Source organism: Bos indicus, chromosome X (assembly GCF_029378745.1).
Source record: "Bos indicus isolate NIAB-ARS_2022 breed Sahiwal x Tharparkar chromosome X, NIAB-ARS_B.indTharparkar_mat_pri_1.0, whole genome shotgun sequence".
Taxonomy (NCBI): domain Eukaryota; kingdom Metazoa; phylum Chordata; class Mammalia; order Artiodactyla; family Bovidae; genus Bos; species Bos indicus.
Window position 1 is genome coordinate 141,894,519 of NC_091789.1, and position 18,597 is coordinate 141,913,115.

Sequence of the window (18,597 nt, forward strand, 5' to 3'; positions counted from 1 at the left end):
AGCAGTCAGTAATAATTAGGAGGACGGAGCTCGGTTTTTAGCAGCTGATGCTTCTCCTTTCTTCATGAGATGGCCTAGCACTTTCCTGAAGGGTCTGGAAGCACCCTCATACTTGTCTGCAGCATGGCAGATGGTGCCACAGGTGTCGGCCATGTCATCCACAAGGATGGCCACGCGGTCCTTCACGTCGCCCACCAGGACCATCCGGTCCACTTCATTCGCCTTCTTTCTCTCCTTGTGAATCAGTGCAAACTCCACGTTCAACCTGTCCGCGATTGACGTGACCCTGCTCAAAGACATATACAAACACAGACTTAGTGAACATAGACTTCTGGTTATTGCAGGGGGTTGGGGGGAGGCTGGGAAGAAGGGATAGTTAGGAAGTTTGGGGTGGACATGTATACACTGGTGTATTTAAAATTGATAACCAACAAGGATCTACTGTATAGCATAGGGAACTCTGCTCAATATTATGCAACAAACTAAATGGGAAGAGAATTTGAGAAAGAATAGAAACGTGTAAATAAATAACTGAATCACTTTCCTGTACACCTGAAACTAACACAACACTGTTAGCCAACTATACTCCAACATAAAATTAAAAGTTAAAAAGATACATAGGGAAAAGAAGGAAAAGAATTACAGCTGAAGTCTGAAAACATATTCCCAAAATTACATTAGAAAACTCTCGGTTTACAAAATAAGAAAAAAAAAAATAGACAGATGTGTCAAATATTGTCAAAACAAAAAAGACTGTGCTTCTCACAGCTGCATTTTAGGACTATTGTAACTAGCCCCACTCAAGATAATGCAGGAATCAGGCCTCGCCTGAAAAGCCAGGCCTGGTGTGGGGTATGTGCTAAGCAACCAACACGGAGGAATGTGCCAGGACATGGCCTTGTGCCTGGAGCAGCTGGGGAAGAAAGCCAGGGTGCCTTGACCACGGTCTAAAACTCCTGACACTCAACAGGCTGATGTTTACGGGCATCTTGTAAAGTCAGAGGCCCAAATGAAAGTAAATTATTTAGAAAGTACTAACTGCTCAGTTTGGGGAGCAGCCATGAGGGACAAAGTCCTGTTTAGCGAAGCCACGTAAGCTGAAGGCTTATGACAAAGGGCTTGACTGCACTTGAGGCCTCTGAGATTGTAATCACAGTCCAAGCCTCTGCCCATCTACAGCAAAGGCTCAAAGTCATCAGCCCTGAAAGGCCTGAACTGGCTAAAGGAGAAGTTGGCAGGCTAGGCTTGCTGCTGAGCCCGGGGCATTCTACATTTTTCCTGTGAAGAACAGACTTCCATGATGAAACTTAGCATAAAATAATCCCACTGACATAAGGGAACATGAAATATCCTGTTTCACTTCTTAAAATGACAGTCTCTTATTATGCAATGCAGCTGAAAAAAATTTTTGAAGGACCAAAACACAGACTCAGACACAACCCAATTTAGTATGCAGTCACTAGAGGATACAACCTCTGGATGCTTAAGTCCTGGCACCACTCACTGTGTCCTCCTCAAATGGTGACCAAGTAGAGCCCGGCCCAATCATTGAGGAGAACCCACTTTCTGGGGCCAAGAGGGCAGCAGGAAGGGGACTGTGTACCATGGGTTACCCCTGCTTGTTTCTGAGAACATACAACAACTGGTATCATTTGTAACTGTGGTAGACAAAGTTATACATATTATATACAGAGGTATGTATACCTAATAGAATTTGAACACTGACAAAAATTTTGCCCCATAATCGCCTTAAAACATATACTACTCTCTTTATGCCAATTTCATAAAAGATGTGCTCTTTAAACTCCAATTAAGGAAAGCTAGTTTCTCAGAAAATAAGACAGATTTTGCCAAGAAAAGCCTCTTGAACACCTTACATATGAGCATATAAAAATTTTGTTTCTATGTAAGGATCAGGAAGACCTCGGTAGGGCAGGGCCAAGGTCCACAGCCTCACACGGGGACGCACCACCACGTGGGGTGAAGGTGGCATGGCCTGTGTTCATCTGTCTGCCAGGGGATCTGCTCTCCTGAGTCTGCGAATAAACACACCAGCAGGGGGCGCAGCGGCCCGAGTGGGAAGGAAGCTGAGCTATGCAGTTTGGTGGGTAGGGTGGGGGTCAGGGGGATAGAGGAAGGCATGGAACATGAGTGGGGAGCCCCAGGCACTTCAGGTACCCAATGGCAATGTCAGAAGCAGAAAAGCAGGGAAACTATTCCTGCAAAAAAGCTCCAGGGTTGTTACAATATCCCTATTTCTCCACAGGTTCCCATGCTTCTCTTCCAGGTGTACAACTGTGACTTACTGCCTATTCCTAACATACAGTTGTTGAGACAGGGTATTATACAGAAATCTCAGGCGGAAAAAGCTAGAACAACAACAACAAAAATACATAGTTCAATTTCTATTTCTTCTGGATACACCATTACAGTCTTTACAGAAGAAAAAGAAAAAAAAAGGAAAATCTGAAATAGTTGCACCAACTTCCTGAACCAGTTTTATGTGAATATTGACCATATCAACAGTGGCGTGCTTCCTTCCTAAGGTCTACTTTTTTCTCAGCTTCAAAGACTACCCACGAGTGACCTCTTGTGGTGATATTAAGTTTTACCTGGAACAAATTAAGCTTCAAAGGTTTTTCTACAGCAACAAGTCCCAATTTCTCAGACACCTATTTTTGTCTGTGTGTGTGAAAAACAACTTATCACATCAAGCAAAGAAGTCACAGATAATGTCAACTGCATGTACCATGTGTTACTTGCGAGGCTATTTTGTTGGTTGGGGAATAGCTTACTCTAGGATATGCGAGATGTGTAGCAAAAATTTAAGGGAAAAGAAACAGAGGTGACAAGAATTCTGAAATGCACACCCTTAAAAAGTTTGCCTTTCCCAGCAGAGAGGGAGCAGCAGGGTAGTCTGAGTGGAACTGATCTGAAGGGGCTCTGAACAAAAACAACATCTTGCTGCTGGCCTAGCTAGCCGATTCTGTTATTATTATTATTTTTTTTTTTTAGCAGGGGTTAGCAAGTGCATGAGGGAACTTGGCATATAATAAAAGATGGTACTTCAAGTCAAAGGGAAAAGAATTGATTACTTAACAGTTTGGGGACAATCTAAATAGCTGGGAACAGGGGAACTTGGATTCTTCATTCACTGTTTATTCCAAAACAAGTTTCAGATTGAAGAAAAATCAAAATATTAAAAAGGAAAAAAGCAACCCTTAAAATACGTAAAATCAGAGGAGAGGAAAAATGTTAAGGGTGAAGCTTTCATAAACCCAGAAGCCATAATTTGAAAAAGAGATAAATATGACTACATAAGAATGTTTTAAGAGTCTTGCAGAGAAGAAAAACACAAGAAGTGAAAAACTTGGAGAATTATTTGCTACACAGAGAAGCAAAGATGTCACTTCCTGCCTGCACAGAACTTCTAACAAACCAGAGGAAGAGGCCTCCAGCTGATAGAACAAGCAAAAGGTAGGAACAAAAAATAAACATGCTGGAAAGAGCGCTCAACCTTATGCACAGCAACTGGAATTAACAGGAAGACATGCCCTGTACCACTCAGCTGATCTGTAAAGTAAAAAGAAGTTTGATCAAGTGCTGAGCAAATGAGCCTGTGTACGAAGTCACTGGCATGCATAGTCAGGAATGTCAACTGGTCTTTTCCTCCTTAACTGAAGTATACTTGATTTACAATGGTGTGTTAGTTTCAGGTGTACAGCACACTGATTCAGTTATACATATGTGTGTGTGTATATATATATTTATTTTTTTTTCAGATTCTTTTCTATTATGGTTTAAGATATTGCATATACTTCCCTGTGCTATACAGTAGGTTCTCGCTTGTCTATTTTATACACAGTAGTTTTATCTGCTGATCCCAATGTTTTATCTTCTTTGAAAGACCCAATTTTGCCGCTGTCCATCAAAACCGAAATAGCTCATGCTCCTGGACTTGGTGACAGTAGTTCTAGGAACACTTGTACTTCCACTACTTGCACATGTATAGGAAACGTGAAAGTGAGTGTCGTGCTGCAGGAACGTGCCTAAGAACACCAGCAACAGCACCAACTCAAGAGGAATGAGACTGGCTAAAGGAATCCCTACGCCTACACACAAGGGCCTATTACCCAGCCGCCAAAACCAAGAAAGCCGGGCTCCTGCACAGCTGTGGAACGCTTGCTAAGGTGGAACACACTTTTAAAAAACACAGAGAAGTATGTGCAGCGTATTATCATCTGTGTGAAATAAAAAGGGAGATACATGTTTCAATAGCATTTCCAAATGCTATTGGAAAGACTGGAAAGAATAGAGGCCTCTCAAGAAAGAGGTGGGACACATCACCTCATCCAAAAAAAAAAAAAAAAAACGGGAGGGGGCTGGGATGGGAAAAGATAAGGCCATACAAGTTTGTGGACGGAGCTCTCTTCACGTCGCCCTTCCTAACGGAGAGCCCTCTCCCCACCAGAGAAGCAGTTGTGTGCTTCTACCCGGGGACCGAGTCCGGAGTCTCGGCGCACAGTACAGCACTCTATCGAATCGGCGTTCCACCGCCTTCACCCTGATCCTTAACTGTCTCTACTGACTGCTCAGTACACTTCCTGAGGCCATTCAGCGTGCCTGCGCTCTGTTGCTTTTAGTGCCAAGCCAGTTTCTGGCCAGCATCCTCCTTTTCCAGCCTAGCACTGTTCTGTGGCTCCACGAGGTAGGCTGCCCGCCGCCCAGTCATCTGCAAGCTCGGGCTCTCCGGGGGCTGCACCCTCTCGCTTTCCTAACTTGGATCATCAGGTGGTCTTCATCGCATGAGGTGGTCTTCCGCGGGGAGTATTTCCTGAACAGCTGGGCTTGTGGAATTCTCCCTCTGCCGTTCTGCAGCCTGGGGTCCATTTTCCCAGCACTGGGACCCCCACACCAGGGTGCAAGTGCAAATCCCACCACACATCCAGCCGTAGCATAGACCCTGAGCTGGCGCTCTCGCAGGTGGCGCCTTTCTCCCTGCCCTCTCCCTTCTCTCCGGAGGCTCCCCTGTGGGCACTAGCCTCTGCCAAGCCACCCGTCTCTTCCTGGATCCGACCCATCACCCAGGTCACCCTGAGCGCAGCTCTCAGCCTTTTTTATTTCTTGGCCACAGTTATCTCCCTTTCCCTGGCAGTTCAGTTGGTAAAGAATCCACCTGCAATGCAGGAGACACCGGTTTGAATCCTGGGTCAGGAAGATCCGCTAGAGAAGGGATAGGCTACCCACTCCAGTATTCTTGGGCTTCCCTTGTGGCTCAGCTGGTAAAGAATCTGCCTGCCATGTTGGAGACCTGGGTTTGATCCCTGGGTTAAGAAGGGAAAGGCTAACCACTCCAGTATTCTAGACTGGAGAATTCCATGGACTGTATAGTCCATGGGGTTGCAAAGAGTCAGACACGACTGAGCGACTTTTACTCACTCACATACTCACTCACTCATCTCCCTTTCTCTCGGGCTGCTCTGTCGACAGGGATTTTAAAACTGTTGTATTTTGGCTTCCATTGCTAAGTGTTTGTAGTAAGAAGGCCAAGCTTGGTCAGTTGTGTTGTGAAGTGAAAGCCTTATTTTCCAGTTAGGCTCATGGCTTCTATCACCAGAAATAAAAGCTTTTTAAAAACTCAGAACATTCTTTGCTGAAAATAAATGTCTATGTGTATTTTTTTTTCTTTCGTGAGTGATGAAATATTAAAGATGACAGCTCTCTGCTCTGGAGGTGAAGCCTGTTGGTTACTTACTTGGTCATCTGCAAAATAAACTGGTAAGTCATTTAAGACATGCTTCCTTACCTAACACATACAGCAAGGAAAAAGCAGTTAGCAAACCCAGAAACCTGCCTCGTGCCACCTGAGCCTGTGCAATACCTTTTGGCGCCCCCAGCGTCAGGTGAAACAATGATACAATTTTTCCAGTCAGTGATGTTCTCCCGAATCCACTGCAGGACCGCAGGCTCTGCGTACAAGTTATCCACGGGGATATCAAAGAAGCCCTAAAGGGAGAAGTGGGTGTCATGTTATAACAGGGCTTTTTAAAAAAGATCTTCTCTGCAATTAAATAAAATTTGAATTTTTTATTCAAAAGAAGCCTTTTCAACAGATTCCCCTTTTACTTCTTTTTAAAAATATTTTTTTCAATTGAAGTATACATTGTATTTCTTTTTTAAAAAATGTTTTTGTAACTGAAGTATAGTTGATTGACAATGCTATGTTAGTTTCAGGTATACAGCCAAGTGATTCAGATATATATATATATATATATATATATATATATATATATATATATATATTCTTTTTAAGATTCTCTTCTGTTATACGTTACTACAAGATGCTGAATATAGTTCCCTGTGCTATACAGTGGGTTTTTGTTGTATATCTATTTTATATTTTATCCTTCCCCCCACATTTTCCCTTTGGTAACTATTAAGTTTCTTTTCTGTGTCTGTACAGACTCCCTTTTCTTAATTCAAATGGAATTAAATCAAAAGACAGATACGTTCCAGAAGCAGATTTTGGTTCAGCTGGTATCTTTGGGGACATGGTCTATTACCTTATGATCACCACTATTCTAAGAAAAGGAGACTGTCTTTGTAGATAAGTGGGGGAAAGATTTGGTTAAAGCTAATCTTAAGCATCTTATTGTAAGCCAAATAATTCACAGTTCACTGTACTGCAGGGCAGGCATACTGTAATTCGGCCTGTTTTATAGATGAAGGAACTAAGTTATGAAGAGTATTTAAAAACTTAACAACTCTCCCATTCTAATTATTGGCAAAAGTTGAGGCAGAATTACAGAGTTTACTACCAAGAAGCCATTCCTGCTCCTCCAAAATTGAGTGGAGGCAAGGTGGTGGTGGAGATGGGCGATATCAATGTTAAATTATCTAAGTTCGGTAAAAAAGACGAAAATCCCAGAGAGTCACCATATACAAACTTAAAAACACAAGTAGTGTTACCTCCTTTGAAAACTAACCTAACAGAGAGTTAGGATTTAACCACTTGCATTAAGCCCTCACTATAACCAAGAACAACAAAGAAAATGCTGGAACCTGTATCTGAGAGGCATGCAGGTCCATGGTGATGATGTGATCCGCTCCAGCGACAGAGAGCATATTGGCCACAAGCTTTGCTGAAATCGGAGCACGACTCTAAAATACAAAGGCACAACTTTTATAATAAGGGAGAGATGGCGACATTCAGATTTCTCCCACTGAGATCTACAGGAGAAAGATGAATCACAGATGTGTTATTACATGTAAAGAGAAGTAACATTAATAATTTAATTCCTCAGTAATTTGAATTTAGTAATTTAAATTATTTAATTAATAAAGAAAGTTATAGATTATAACAGCAAAAGAGACTCATCCCAGTTTTATTCACCAAATACTAATTATTTATTATTGGGAGACAGTGTGCCTGACACTGGATACAGAAAACAAATATCAAAGAAGCAAAAATTAAAGATAAATACACATAATACCACAATTTATGTAATTCCAATTGTGACAACTAGGTAGAATAAAAGGTACCAAGAGAGAAAGTGAGAGGGAGACAGAGACACAGACAGACAACAGCATGAAGGACAAGAAGTTAAAAGACATTAGTTGTCAGAGGCCCCTCTAAGGAAAGTACTTCTTTTTTTTCTTAAGTTCACAACTGAGCAATTTAAAAAAAAATTTTTTTAATATAAATTTATTTAATTGGAGGCTAATTACTTTACAATATTGTATTGGTTTTGCCATACATCAACATGAATCTGCCACGGGTGTTCAGGAAAGTGCTTCTTAAGGCGAGGCCAGCAGAGGCAGAGACTAGTGGTGCAGAAAGAGCCCATGTGACATCATGGAGGCTGAGAGGTCACTCACATCCAAGGACGGACAGAGCCTAGTGTGGCTACCTGGTGGTCCAGGATGCAGCGCAAGGGGATATCTGAAGGGAGGCAGGGCTACATCTTCAGAGCCCCAAAGGTCAGTCCTTAAAGCTGAGTTTCTGCACTACAGCTAGAAGCAAAGGCTGTTACGAATTCAACAACAACCAGTAGGAAGAAAGAACAGCTTAAGGTGATGGATCAGCTGATATTTAGAGAAACAGACCGCAGTGTGACACTGTATCTTCTTGAAGGTACCTAAGTTCTTCATAGCTTTAGCTTCCACACCATAAGTGATGGACATGAACTCTGCCCACGTCAAAACAATCCAAGGGACTATACAGGCATGATTAGGCCTACGGAAAGAGTTCAGCACTTTGCTATAAATCAAGCATTCTTACATACAACAAAAAAGAAAATGTAAGCTTAATAGAAGATTTTATTCAAACTTACAATGTTATGTAAGTTTCAATTATACCTAAAAGCGGAAAACAAAGATTTCATTCAAAATAGTAATAAATGATCTCTGTTAAATACACAGACATGCATACAGTATATTCCTGTAAAAACACACACAGGAATTAAATCAAAATGTGAACCGATTATTTTTATTTTCTCTAGTATCATTCTTTTCTAAAAAAAGAAATTATATTTTACGATAATTCACACGCCCACACACACATACACTTTTTTTTCCCACACACAAAGAATGAGAGGAAATATCCCAAATGTTAACAGTAAATGTTTCCAGAAAGTGAGATGATGGGGAAATAGTTTTCTAATTTTTTGTGAATCATTCGACTCAGGTTTTTTCACAATGTAACTCCCCTGCTCTGTTCCACGTTGTCCTTGAGATAAAAAGCCTCCCGCCAGTGTGTGGCTCTAGCTACTTAGAAGTGGTCTGCCCTGCACCCTCAGCCTCAAGGAGTGGTCCTCCCCAGAGCGGGCTCTGGGCCCCCTCTCTCCCTCTTCTGGAGAACACTGTAAGCCTTGCCATCTACACCCACACTCCCACCTTACCCTTAATCTGCCCCTACCTTTGCAGACCCTGTATGTCTGATCCTCCAGATCTGGTTCCAATCTCCAAACTTTAAGGCACCTGGAGAGTGATCTGTCCGTTATAAAGGGACACAGCATTTGGCCCCCACCATGTGGGACCACCGTAAGCCACCTGCTTAAAGATGGACATCAGAAGATCGTTTACGTAGAATGCATAGTTCACAACTAGACTATGTGTCCCTCAAGAGCAAAGGATTGGTTTTGGAGATGTCTACATCACCTGCAACCCCAGCTCTGTACCTTGCATGTGACAGTTCTTCAATAAATATTTCATAACAGGATTTCTAGAACACTGAGTTTCCAAGGCTTAGTCATTCACCCCACTGACTGGGAGAGTTACTTAGTCTAACCAAATTCCAGGGTAATTAAAAGAACAAATCCATCGCTGGGAATGTGATTCACTATGCTGATCAACTTCCTCTAAGTTGATAACCTGCAAAAAGATTCCTCTGTCTCTCCACGGCATCAAGCCATTCTTACTTCTGAGAGCTAGAGCACAGGAGCAATTTCTAAATCCATACTTTCTGCTCTCCTTCAAACTCTGTTTTAGAAGTTAATTTTCAGACCATCTTTCATGATTTGCCTTAACACCCAACTGCATCTTGCAAGAAAAATGATTCCCAGGTTTTAACTGACTTTATGGTTAAGAAAGAGAAAAAACTAGTATGGCATTTCAACAAAGGTAGTCAAGGTACAGCAACTGCAAATAAAACGGTTGACTCCCCTAATGAAAAATGGTTAAAAATCAAATATTTTGTGAGCCAGACCAGTCTGGACAAAGATTCTCCAGAGAGTCCAGATTTCATTCAGCATATTAGCTGCTGCCCTGATAAAAAGCGTAAACTTCACAAGCTTTAAAAATGGAAAAGATTATAGAAATTTGTGTCAGCACAACTGTCCTCAATTTTTCCAGTTAAGAAATCAAAAGAAACAATGTGACCATTGAAAATAGATCATAACTTTGAAAATTTTGAAAAACAGCCCTCTGTGATTCCTTTTTTGCTATCAGTTTTTCTCCAACAATATGGCGTACCATTTCTGAATTCTGGGTTCCTTCTACTACTACTGGTGCCAACTCTCAACTGCTATCGTGGCCTGGCTTCTGTGTTGCTGACAGCGCTCACCTTGTCTCTTCTACCAGTGGTTAAGTTCAGAAAGTCGTGGGATTGTCTGATTGAGGTAAAAGAGAAAAGTGCCCACCGTATTGTTTCCAAGAAATGTTCCGACAGCAAAGTGACTAAGTAACAGTGAAAGAAAGGAAAGAAACTGGTGTTCAAAATGGCCTCCACAAGAAAACCTATCTAAACGTCCAACAATGGAAGCTGGATAAAGAGATAGTCAGACAAAGCAGATTCAGGGGATAGTTAAGCCCACTGGGGGCTCTGGAGGGCTCTTTGCCAGCAAGATGGCAAGTGGAGGCCAGAGGCCAAGAGTGACCTCACATCTCCTGTGGGAGCAGGAGATCAGCCACACAGACCCTGCTGGTGTCTCTGTATCATGATGATCAAATGGAAGAAACAAAGTTTGAAAATACAATCTTGGAACAAGAGGTAAGTTCCAGATACTTGCAAACAAAAAAATGCAGGTGTCTCAGTATTTGTATCAGTTAAAAAGAAAGTTAGGATAAAAAAAGACAACCAAAAACCAAAAAACCAGCTAGGGTTCCAAACTGTTAACACAGTGGTAGATGGCCAAGTAATAATAAAAGGAGTAATTTACTGAAAAAGCAGTAATGTATCAAATGTCTTAGTGCCAAGTGCAAAGGTTACTAGAAATAAAAGGAAAATCTGGTGACAAATGGCAGAATACAGAATTTACTAAACCTCCTGTTATGTAGAAGAGAGATGGTAGCAGAATATTAGCTTCTCTAGGACATAGACAAGAATGAAGATGCTGAATAATCCCATGGAAATGCACAAATGGGAGGAAGAGCTGGGACGACAGATTACACTGAGGGAACAAAAGAAATCAATTTAAATTTAGCAGCTAAAAATGCACATAAAACTTGCAAATCAAGTCTGGAATAAAAGCAGCTTGACAAATGATACGTGGGAGGTCATATGCCTCACCGGAGCAGATGGGACCTATACATAAGCTAAAGCCAAGTTACAAAGTGAAAGACACACACACACACACACACCTCTCCACATACTACACACTCTCCAATATTTCATGACAATGGCAATTACCTGCTATTCAATGTCCATAAATAAATGTTTTATAGACATACAACCATGCCCATTCATTTACATCCTGTCTCTGTCATACAACTGGAGCTTGGTAGTTAACACAGAGACCATACAGACCTTCACAGGAAAAGCTTGCTGACCCTTTCTAACATATATAATGAGTCACATTTCAAGTGCAGAATGGAGTTCTGGAGATCAAAATTTTAGTGTGCAATTCACTGAGTAAGCTGTGTTCAGCAGAGTCTGGAAATCACACCTGAAGGAGTTGACATTAAAATTTACGGGAACCTTGCTACAGGAATCCATATTTATAAACAACTTTTTTCACATGAGGGGAATCTTATGCACTGTTGAGAAATTTGCATTGTTTCAGAAAATCAATTCTGGAAACAAATGGAGGTGCACTGGAGAAAGTTTCTCTCACAACTAGTTATCCCATCACAGGACAATAGTTTGGCTGCTGAACTAAAAGGATTCACTTGGAACTGACCATCTATTCATAAAACACAAGGAGGGCAACAGCTTAAGTGTTGCTCCCATAGAGGGCTGAATGGTAACCCCAAAACTCACGTTCACCCAGAAGCTCAGACTATGACCCCACTGGGAAATCAAGTCTTTGCGATTTGATTTCAAAGCAAGATGGTCATCAAGATGAGATCATTCTGGATTAGGGGACTCCCTAAATCCAATGACTATCCTTTTATAAAAGGGGAAAGGACACCTAGACACAGGGCAATGACACTACCAGAGGCCGAGGAATGCCAGGAGCCCGCAGAAACGGAAGAGGCAAAGAAGGCTCCCCCTGGTGTCTCCAGAGGGAGTGCAGCCTGCTGGCACCTTGACCCCTGACATCTGGCCTCTAGGACAATGAGGGTGCACATTTCCGTCATTCTAAGCCTTCCAGTTTACGGTCATTTGTTTTGGCAGCCCGAGCAGAGTAATACGATCCCTTTGCAAGTTCCCCTCCACCTTCCCTGATTTTTCTTGACGGCAGAGACCATATCTTCTTCAGTTTCTTCTACAACCTCACAGGGCCTCCTACAATGCCAGTGTTGCAAAAAGGATAATTCAACAATACCAACTTCATTCCTGTGGGGGTGTTAAAAAGGGATACTGGTGTAAATTTAACTTGGTATCCTGAGAGAACTGTAGACTCACACACAGCTGAGATGGTGCATCCTTACCCTGGTTTTTCATGGTGACATTTTGCAGCCCTAAGGGAGGAAATCACAACCAGGATACTGACATGGATACAATCCAGGGGTCTGCCTGGGACTTATCAGCATTTTACACTCACCAGAGTGTGTGTGTGTGTGTATGTGTTTAGTTCTACTCCCCACCACAAAGACACACACCAGTTTCATCACAAGGACTATAGTAAGAGTATTTTCAGACCTGCAAAAATACTCTTTACCTGTTTCTGTATCTACAAACATGACGGCTGATTCAAAGATAAACCTTGGATAAGGGCAAGAAAGCATGTTTACTCCATCACAACAGTAGAAGGCCAACATTTCCCAAGGAGTCGGAGGTATGAAGTGAGAAAATAAACGCAGCCATCAAGCTGGAGCCAGTTCCTCCAGCAGCTGCCCTGCATGCATACCTTGTCCTTCTTGTCTTGCCGGGCGTAGGGGAAGCACGGGATCACAGCAGTCACCCTGGAGGACGACGCAATCTTGCAGGCGTTGATCATGATGAGTAGTTCCATCAGGTTGTCGTTGATCTCGCCACAGCCACTCTGGATGATGTACACATCTTCCCCTCTCACACTTTCACCGATCTCCACGCTAGGGAAAGGAAGGTGCTGCTGTTAATAGCTAAGCCTCCCTGGGATCACCCCTAACGGTTGCGACTCGCAAGTACTCAGCAGGCGGTGGTCCTTGAAGGTAGGACATCTTCCACTGAGAGGAGACAGAGCAAAATCAGCGAAGGGGAAGAGGCACACGGGCAAGGACTGGGCAGATTAGACACAAGCTTCCAACACTTCTTACCCGAGTGGAGTTGCAGAGGACATGTGTATTCCCCCCCAGCAACCAGCTGTGACAACACAATCATAGAGGAAGCCCTGTCATCCCGGGAAGCTCGTTGGAGACTCCGTTGCCTTGGGTTTTCTTGGGGGCCAGGGACTCAGTGTTAACCACATGGTTCACTGTTCAGCAGGGACCCTTTCCCATGAGCAATGGGGGAAACCTTGTGTAAACTCAGTTCCCAGAAGCCAGCCAAGGATCATCCTATAAAGGGGCCTTTTTCATATACGAGGGACTCTAATATGCTCTTTAGAAACTGTCTCTGGCCTGTTACATTAACTCTTTTTTGGCTCAGTACTGTATTCTAGTTTTTTACTTTCATTACTGTTACACATATACATTGCTTTAAAAATTCCAACCATTCTGTAAGGCCTGTAGCAAATAAAATAAGCCCAGAGGCAGCCAATTTCATCTCTTGATGTGGTTTTAACATATTTATCTTCAAAGTCCCTCAGTAATGCTTGGATTGCTTCATCTGGATTTTTCATTTTAGGCATCACGGGTTGACTTCTCACTCTGGACCATGAGGACTGACCCGTCCCTTCCCCATCCCATCCCCTGCATCAAGCACAGCCCTCCCATCTCTTGTCGCCATCCTCCCAGCACAGATCAGTTATCTGCCAACCAAATCTGAGGGCTGCATTTTAACTGTGTCGGTGCCATTCAGAGCCAAGCCATACAGTAAACTGAAAACCAAGTTCACGTTGCCTTTCTGTACACAATTTTGGGGGGTGGGTTGTTCACCTTGGAGGAAGTGATCCTACCTCTTCATCTACTAAGTTTTCCAATACAAATGGCAGCCTCAAAACTGAGCTAACAAACGAAACCCCACAATGTCAAGGTCAAGGCCTCGAGCGTGCCCTCTATTCCGCGGCCTGCTGGAGGCTCGCCCCCCCGCCTCCCCCCTCCCTCTGCTGGCTGACCTGGGTTCTCTTCCTGCCTGCACACAGCTGCCTCCTGGGGATTCCCTTCCCCTGTCTCCTGCCCTTGATTTCCCACTCTCTGTACCCTCTCTTGGTGCACTTGCTGGTTTTGCTGATGGACATCCTCTGGTAGTGTCTTGAAAAAAGCAAACAGGAGCTCAACTCTTTGAAAACTGCCTGCCAGGAAGTTGCAAGTGTAGGATTCTGGGGGTTCAACAAGAGAATGAGTGAATACAACACTGGCATACATATACAATCAGCTGTGCCCTTTCTCTTGTGATCAGAAGCCAATTATACCCAATAGTATTGGAAGAGCTGATTATTTCTAAAAGAAAATGGAAATATAAATGGTATTTGGAATACCATATAGTAGGCTATCTGCACCAACAGAAGCTTCTATCCAACTTCAAGTAAAATAATTAGAAGATAAAAATGCCATTTTTTAATTTGACATGATCTGGAAATAGTTTTGATCACAGTGGGTCAGCCTCCCACATACTCTGTGCTCTGCCATGGATGGAAAAGGTACAATGCCAGCCTCAGGATGAGCATATGACAGAGTTTGATGTACTCCTCTCGAGCTCAAGTACTAAGGAGCTAAACGTAATTCCTTTGTGAGCATCGCGTCAAATGTGAGGTGAAGTTGATTGCGAAATCCCAGTATTATAGCTCAGAGGTTGACAATCTACAGCCTGTGAGCTGAGAATAGTGTGGTGGGCAGAATGATGGCCTCCCAAAGACATCAATGTCCTAATCCCCAGAACCTTTGAATATGTTCATTTACAGGACAAAGGAGAAGCAAAGTGGCAGATGGAATTAAGAATACTAGTCAAGTCACCTGAAAACAAGAGAGATTATCCTAGACTATTCTAGTTGGCCCAATGTGATTACAAGGGCCCTTAAACATGGCAGAGGCAGAGAGGTCAGAGAAAGAGATCTGAGGGCCGAAGCAGGGTCAGAGATGTGCTATGTGGCTGGCCCTGAAGATGGAAGAATGGGCCAAGAGCCAAGGAAAGTGGGCAGCCTCTAAGAGCTGGGAAAGCAATGGGTGGATCCTGCCCTAGAGCCTCCACAAGGAACACTGACCCACAATGGATTTCTAACCCGCAGAACTGTAAGATGCAACAGCAACAGAGCTGCTATGGGCCCATGAAACCTAAAATGTTATCTGGCCACTTACAGAAAAAGTTTGCCAACAACTCCTGATGTTATGATTTTTTAGCCCCAAATTTCAGGGGGATAAACTTCTTTGCCCTATTTTTTCTAAGGAACAACCTCAATCCCCATGGGGAAGACAGAAACTACGTACGATCACCATGGCAACTTTTTCCCAAAGCTATTCCTGATTCTACTCATATAGATGGTCACGACTGATCTTTATTCTAGGTCTTTCAAAAATTGTGGGCAGAAGGCAGCATCCACTGCTCTTCACTGATCCTGAAATAAGGCTGATGAGTTTATCTGAGCCAACAACGAATGGGTGTGGCAATTAAAAGACAGCCACAGACTAACATGTTTTCCACCAAGAAGGGCAATCTATGGCCCCTCCCCGTGGACCTGGGAGGACTCTGCAATTGACAACACAATGTGACAGAAGTGTTGATGCCCTGACTTCGGGGTCCAGGCCTTCACAGACTGGGAGCTCTGACTTCCTGTGTTTTGAAGTCCTTGTGCTTGGATGCTAGTTTCCACGCTCTAATAAGGAAGCTCCAGCAGCCCTGTGGGGAGAGGTACAGAGGTTCCCAGCCAAGCTGCCAGGCCAAAGCTACTGCCAACTTACCAGCCATGCAAGCCAGCCAGCTCAGAAGTGGATTCTCCAGCCCCAGATGCCAACACGTGGGGCAGAAAGAAGCCTTCCTTACTGAGCCCTGCTCAAGTCAGTGTGAGAGTCAAAGAAATAACGATCGTACACAACAGATAACCAGGACTTTGGGTCTTACAATCCAGGTAGCCACTCTGGGCAGGTTAACTGACCAGCAGAAAGGGTTACAGTCGCCATCATCCGTGCTGTTCTAGGACGTCATCACAGCCTTTCAATGGTCAACTGGAAAGCTGGAACTGACATCTCCCTGTGGAGCTTAAATGATTTAGAGATGAGAAGGTAAAATCATGAGGCTCTGTGTCCAATTAGACAATGTTTTTTAAATGGGTAATAGGAGGAGTTGAGGACCAGCAGATGCCAAATCAGATTTATGGTCCTGGCTCAGGGAGAGATTTAGGAAGGGGCCCCTGGACCTGAACTGAAGCATTTTTCTCTTCCTTTCGCCCTTCTAAGCTTTTCATCTTTAGGACCACACAGTAAAAACCAGATTACCAGATTACAGGGAGACCTGTTTGTAAAAACTCAACCTCTGGGCCTAGACAGTTCATGGGAAAGAGGGAAGTCAGGAAGTTAACCTCTGATAGTCTAGATATTAAAAACATAAACTATAACTATACAGCAATTCCCAGACTTCATGGTGAGTGGTTTCTGATACCTCATGATTTCTAATTACCTGGTAATTATAAAATACTCAGAAACAATAATTTCTTCTTGACCTATATGACACCACCTCTGGAACACAAACTGTTATTCCTTTCTTCTGAAAGCTACTGAAACTTGAACAGGACTGCTAAATATTGTCGTATTCAAACCTAAATATACTATCCTTTGCCAGAACCCTGACCATCCTAGGAGACTTCGTATGGAACTCTGCAAAGTGGAATTCTTTAGCTGAAAGACTCCTGCATTAATACTACCTGCTACTCATTCACAAATGTGTCTTCACTTATATTATCACCAGGGTCATGTAATGGAAGAAGGAATTCACGGAGCCTAAAAAGCTGACTCAATAGCAAACAACACCTTCTCTCTCTGTCATAACAACCACTCCTCTGTAACTAAGCAATCTTTGCCTATGCCAAGGTCATCAAGATTTTTCTCCCGTGTTTTCTCTTAGAAATTTCCAGTTCTAGGTTTTACATTTAGATTTAGGATTTCAAGGTCATTTCTGAAATGGTAGGAAGTATGGATGGAGTTGTTTGGGGTTTTGGTTTGTTTGTTTGTTTGTTTTTGTTTGTTTGTTTGCAGCTCACCAACACTTGTTCCAGCCCTGCTTGTTGGAAATGTTGGCTGAACTGGGTCTTTGCCAAAGATATTAAAATGATTGGTAACTTAAAAAAATAGATCAGTAACTGAGTATAGTGGTAGATATTTAAGGGGGGAGGGAGAAGGAATGGGACCAACTTGAAATGAGTTAAGAGCTGCGTGGATGCAGGCAAGTGGAAAGAAAGGAGCCCCTGGCCCGGCTTCCGAGGGGGCCACCAGCCTGACCTCACTGAACGGAGGTCACCGCTTCTTGCGGACCTGAGACATGGGGAGCAGCAGTTACACTCAAGCCATGGCCTTGCTGCTGGACACTGCAGTGTCCCAGGACGATGAAGAAGCTGGAGAAGGAAAAAAAAAAAAGTCCATCATCTCTGAGGCAGAAAAGTTAGCACAAGGGATCCCAGCACGTGAGCCCTGAAGTTCTCAGGCTCTTTAAACCCTACGCAGGTCCACACCTGCTGGATAACTCAGGAGCTGGCACCCGAGCAACTTAGGACTGTCACCTGGGGAGCTTTCAACATGCGGACCCTCACAGCCCTCGGAAGAAACCTCCGGGAGCGCGGCGAAGCTGCATTTTCCACAGCCCCGGGCGAACCCAGCGCGCCGCCCGGACTGGGGACGTGGGCGGGACGTTCCCTAGCGCGCCCCGGGTTTGGGAGCAGCGCTGCCGGCAGGAACGCGGACCCCGGGGCGAACACGCCCCGGGCCATGTCCCTGCCCGCGTGCCCCGCACTCGATTCGGCTCCAGCTGTCTGCACCCACCTAGCCCCGCGGGCCGCCCGGGGGGTCGCTCTTCCCGGCTGGGGCCGCTCTCCTTGACTTCTCACGGACGCCGCGGCGGTGGCGCGGAGGCCGCGTCGTGGCCGGCCCGCCCCGGAAGGGGGAGCGGGCGGCCGCAGAGGGGGTCTCAGGCAGACGCCGGCCCCGGCCGGGCCGCTCAACCGCGCGCCCAGAGCCCTCCCCGGCCCGGCCCCCACCTGGTCTCCTGGTTGCTGAACTTCTTGGTGATCACCTTGCCCAGCTCCAGGCCCAGCCGGTCGGCCACGCGCTGGGACAGGTCCTGGTGTGAGCTGCCGCTGAAGAGCACGATGTTGGGCATGGTCGGGCGCGGAGTTCCGAGCGGCGCTGGGCGGCTGAGGCGGCGGTCACTCGGCAACCGGTGGCGAGAGCGGGAAAGCGCGACTGGCGGACACCGGGGAGGAGCGGAGTTAAAGAGGAGCTGGAGGGGGCGGGGCTGAGGGGCGGGGCCTGGGGAGGAGGAGCTGGAGGCGGTGGCGCTCAAGGGGCGGAGCTGCGGGGTGGGAGGAGTGGGAAAGCGCAGCCGCGGGCTTCGGGGGAGGAGCTGGAGGCGGGGCGGAGGAGAGGCAAGGCGCAGCCGCGGTCCCGGAGGCCGAGCTGAAGGAGGAGGAGCCGCGCGGTGGGAAGCGTGGG

The 18,597-nt window shown here is 44.7% G+C and overlaps 1 protein-coding gene across 4 annotated transcripts in view; it reads right to left on the reverse strand.

The window, feature by feature from the left end:
- PRPS2 (phosphoribosyl pyrophosphate synthetase 2) overlaps nucleotides 1–18,363 on the reverse strand; it is a 40,739-nt gene extending 22,376 nt beyond the window's left edge. The window contains exons 1-5 of one of the 4 annotated variants that reach the window (XM_019956289.2): nucleotides 18,144–18,363; nucleotides 12,732–12,915; nucleotides 7,063–7,161; nucleotides 5,882–6,006; nucleotides 113–289 (exon numbers count right to left, since the gene is read on the reverse strand). In XM_019956289.2, the coding sequence (XP_019811848.1) occupies nucleotides 113–289; nucleotides 5,882–6,006; nucleotides 7,063–7,161; nucleotides 12,732–12,915; nucleotides 18,144–18,265 (707 nt within the window). In that variant the 5' untranslated portion in view covers nucleotides 18,266–18,363. The remainder of the gene's footprint in view (nucleotides 1–112; nucleotides 290–5,881; nucleotides 6,007–7,062; nucleotides 7,162–12,731; nucleotides 12,916–18,143) is intronic. The other 3 variants (XM_019956290.2, XM_019956291.2, XM_019956292.2) reach the window with 3 other exon arrangements.
- Nucleotides 18,364–18,597: the final 234 nt, after the last annotated feature.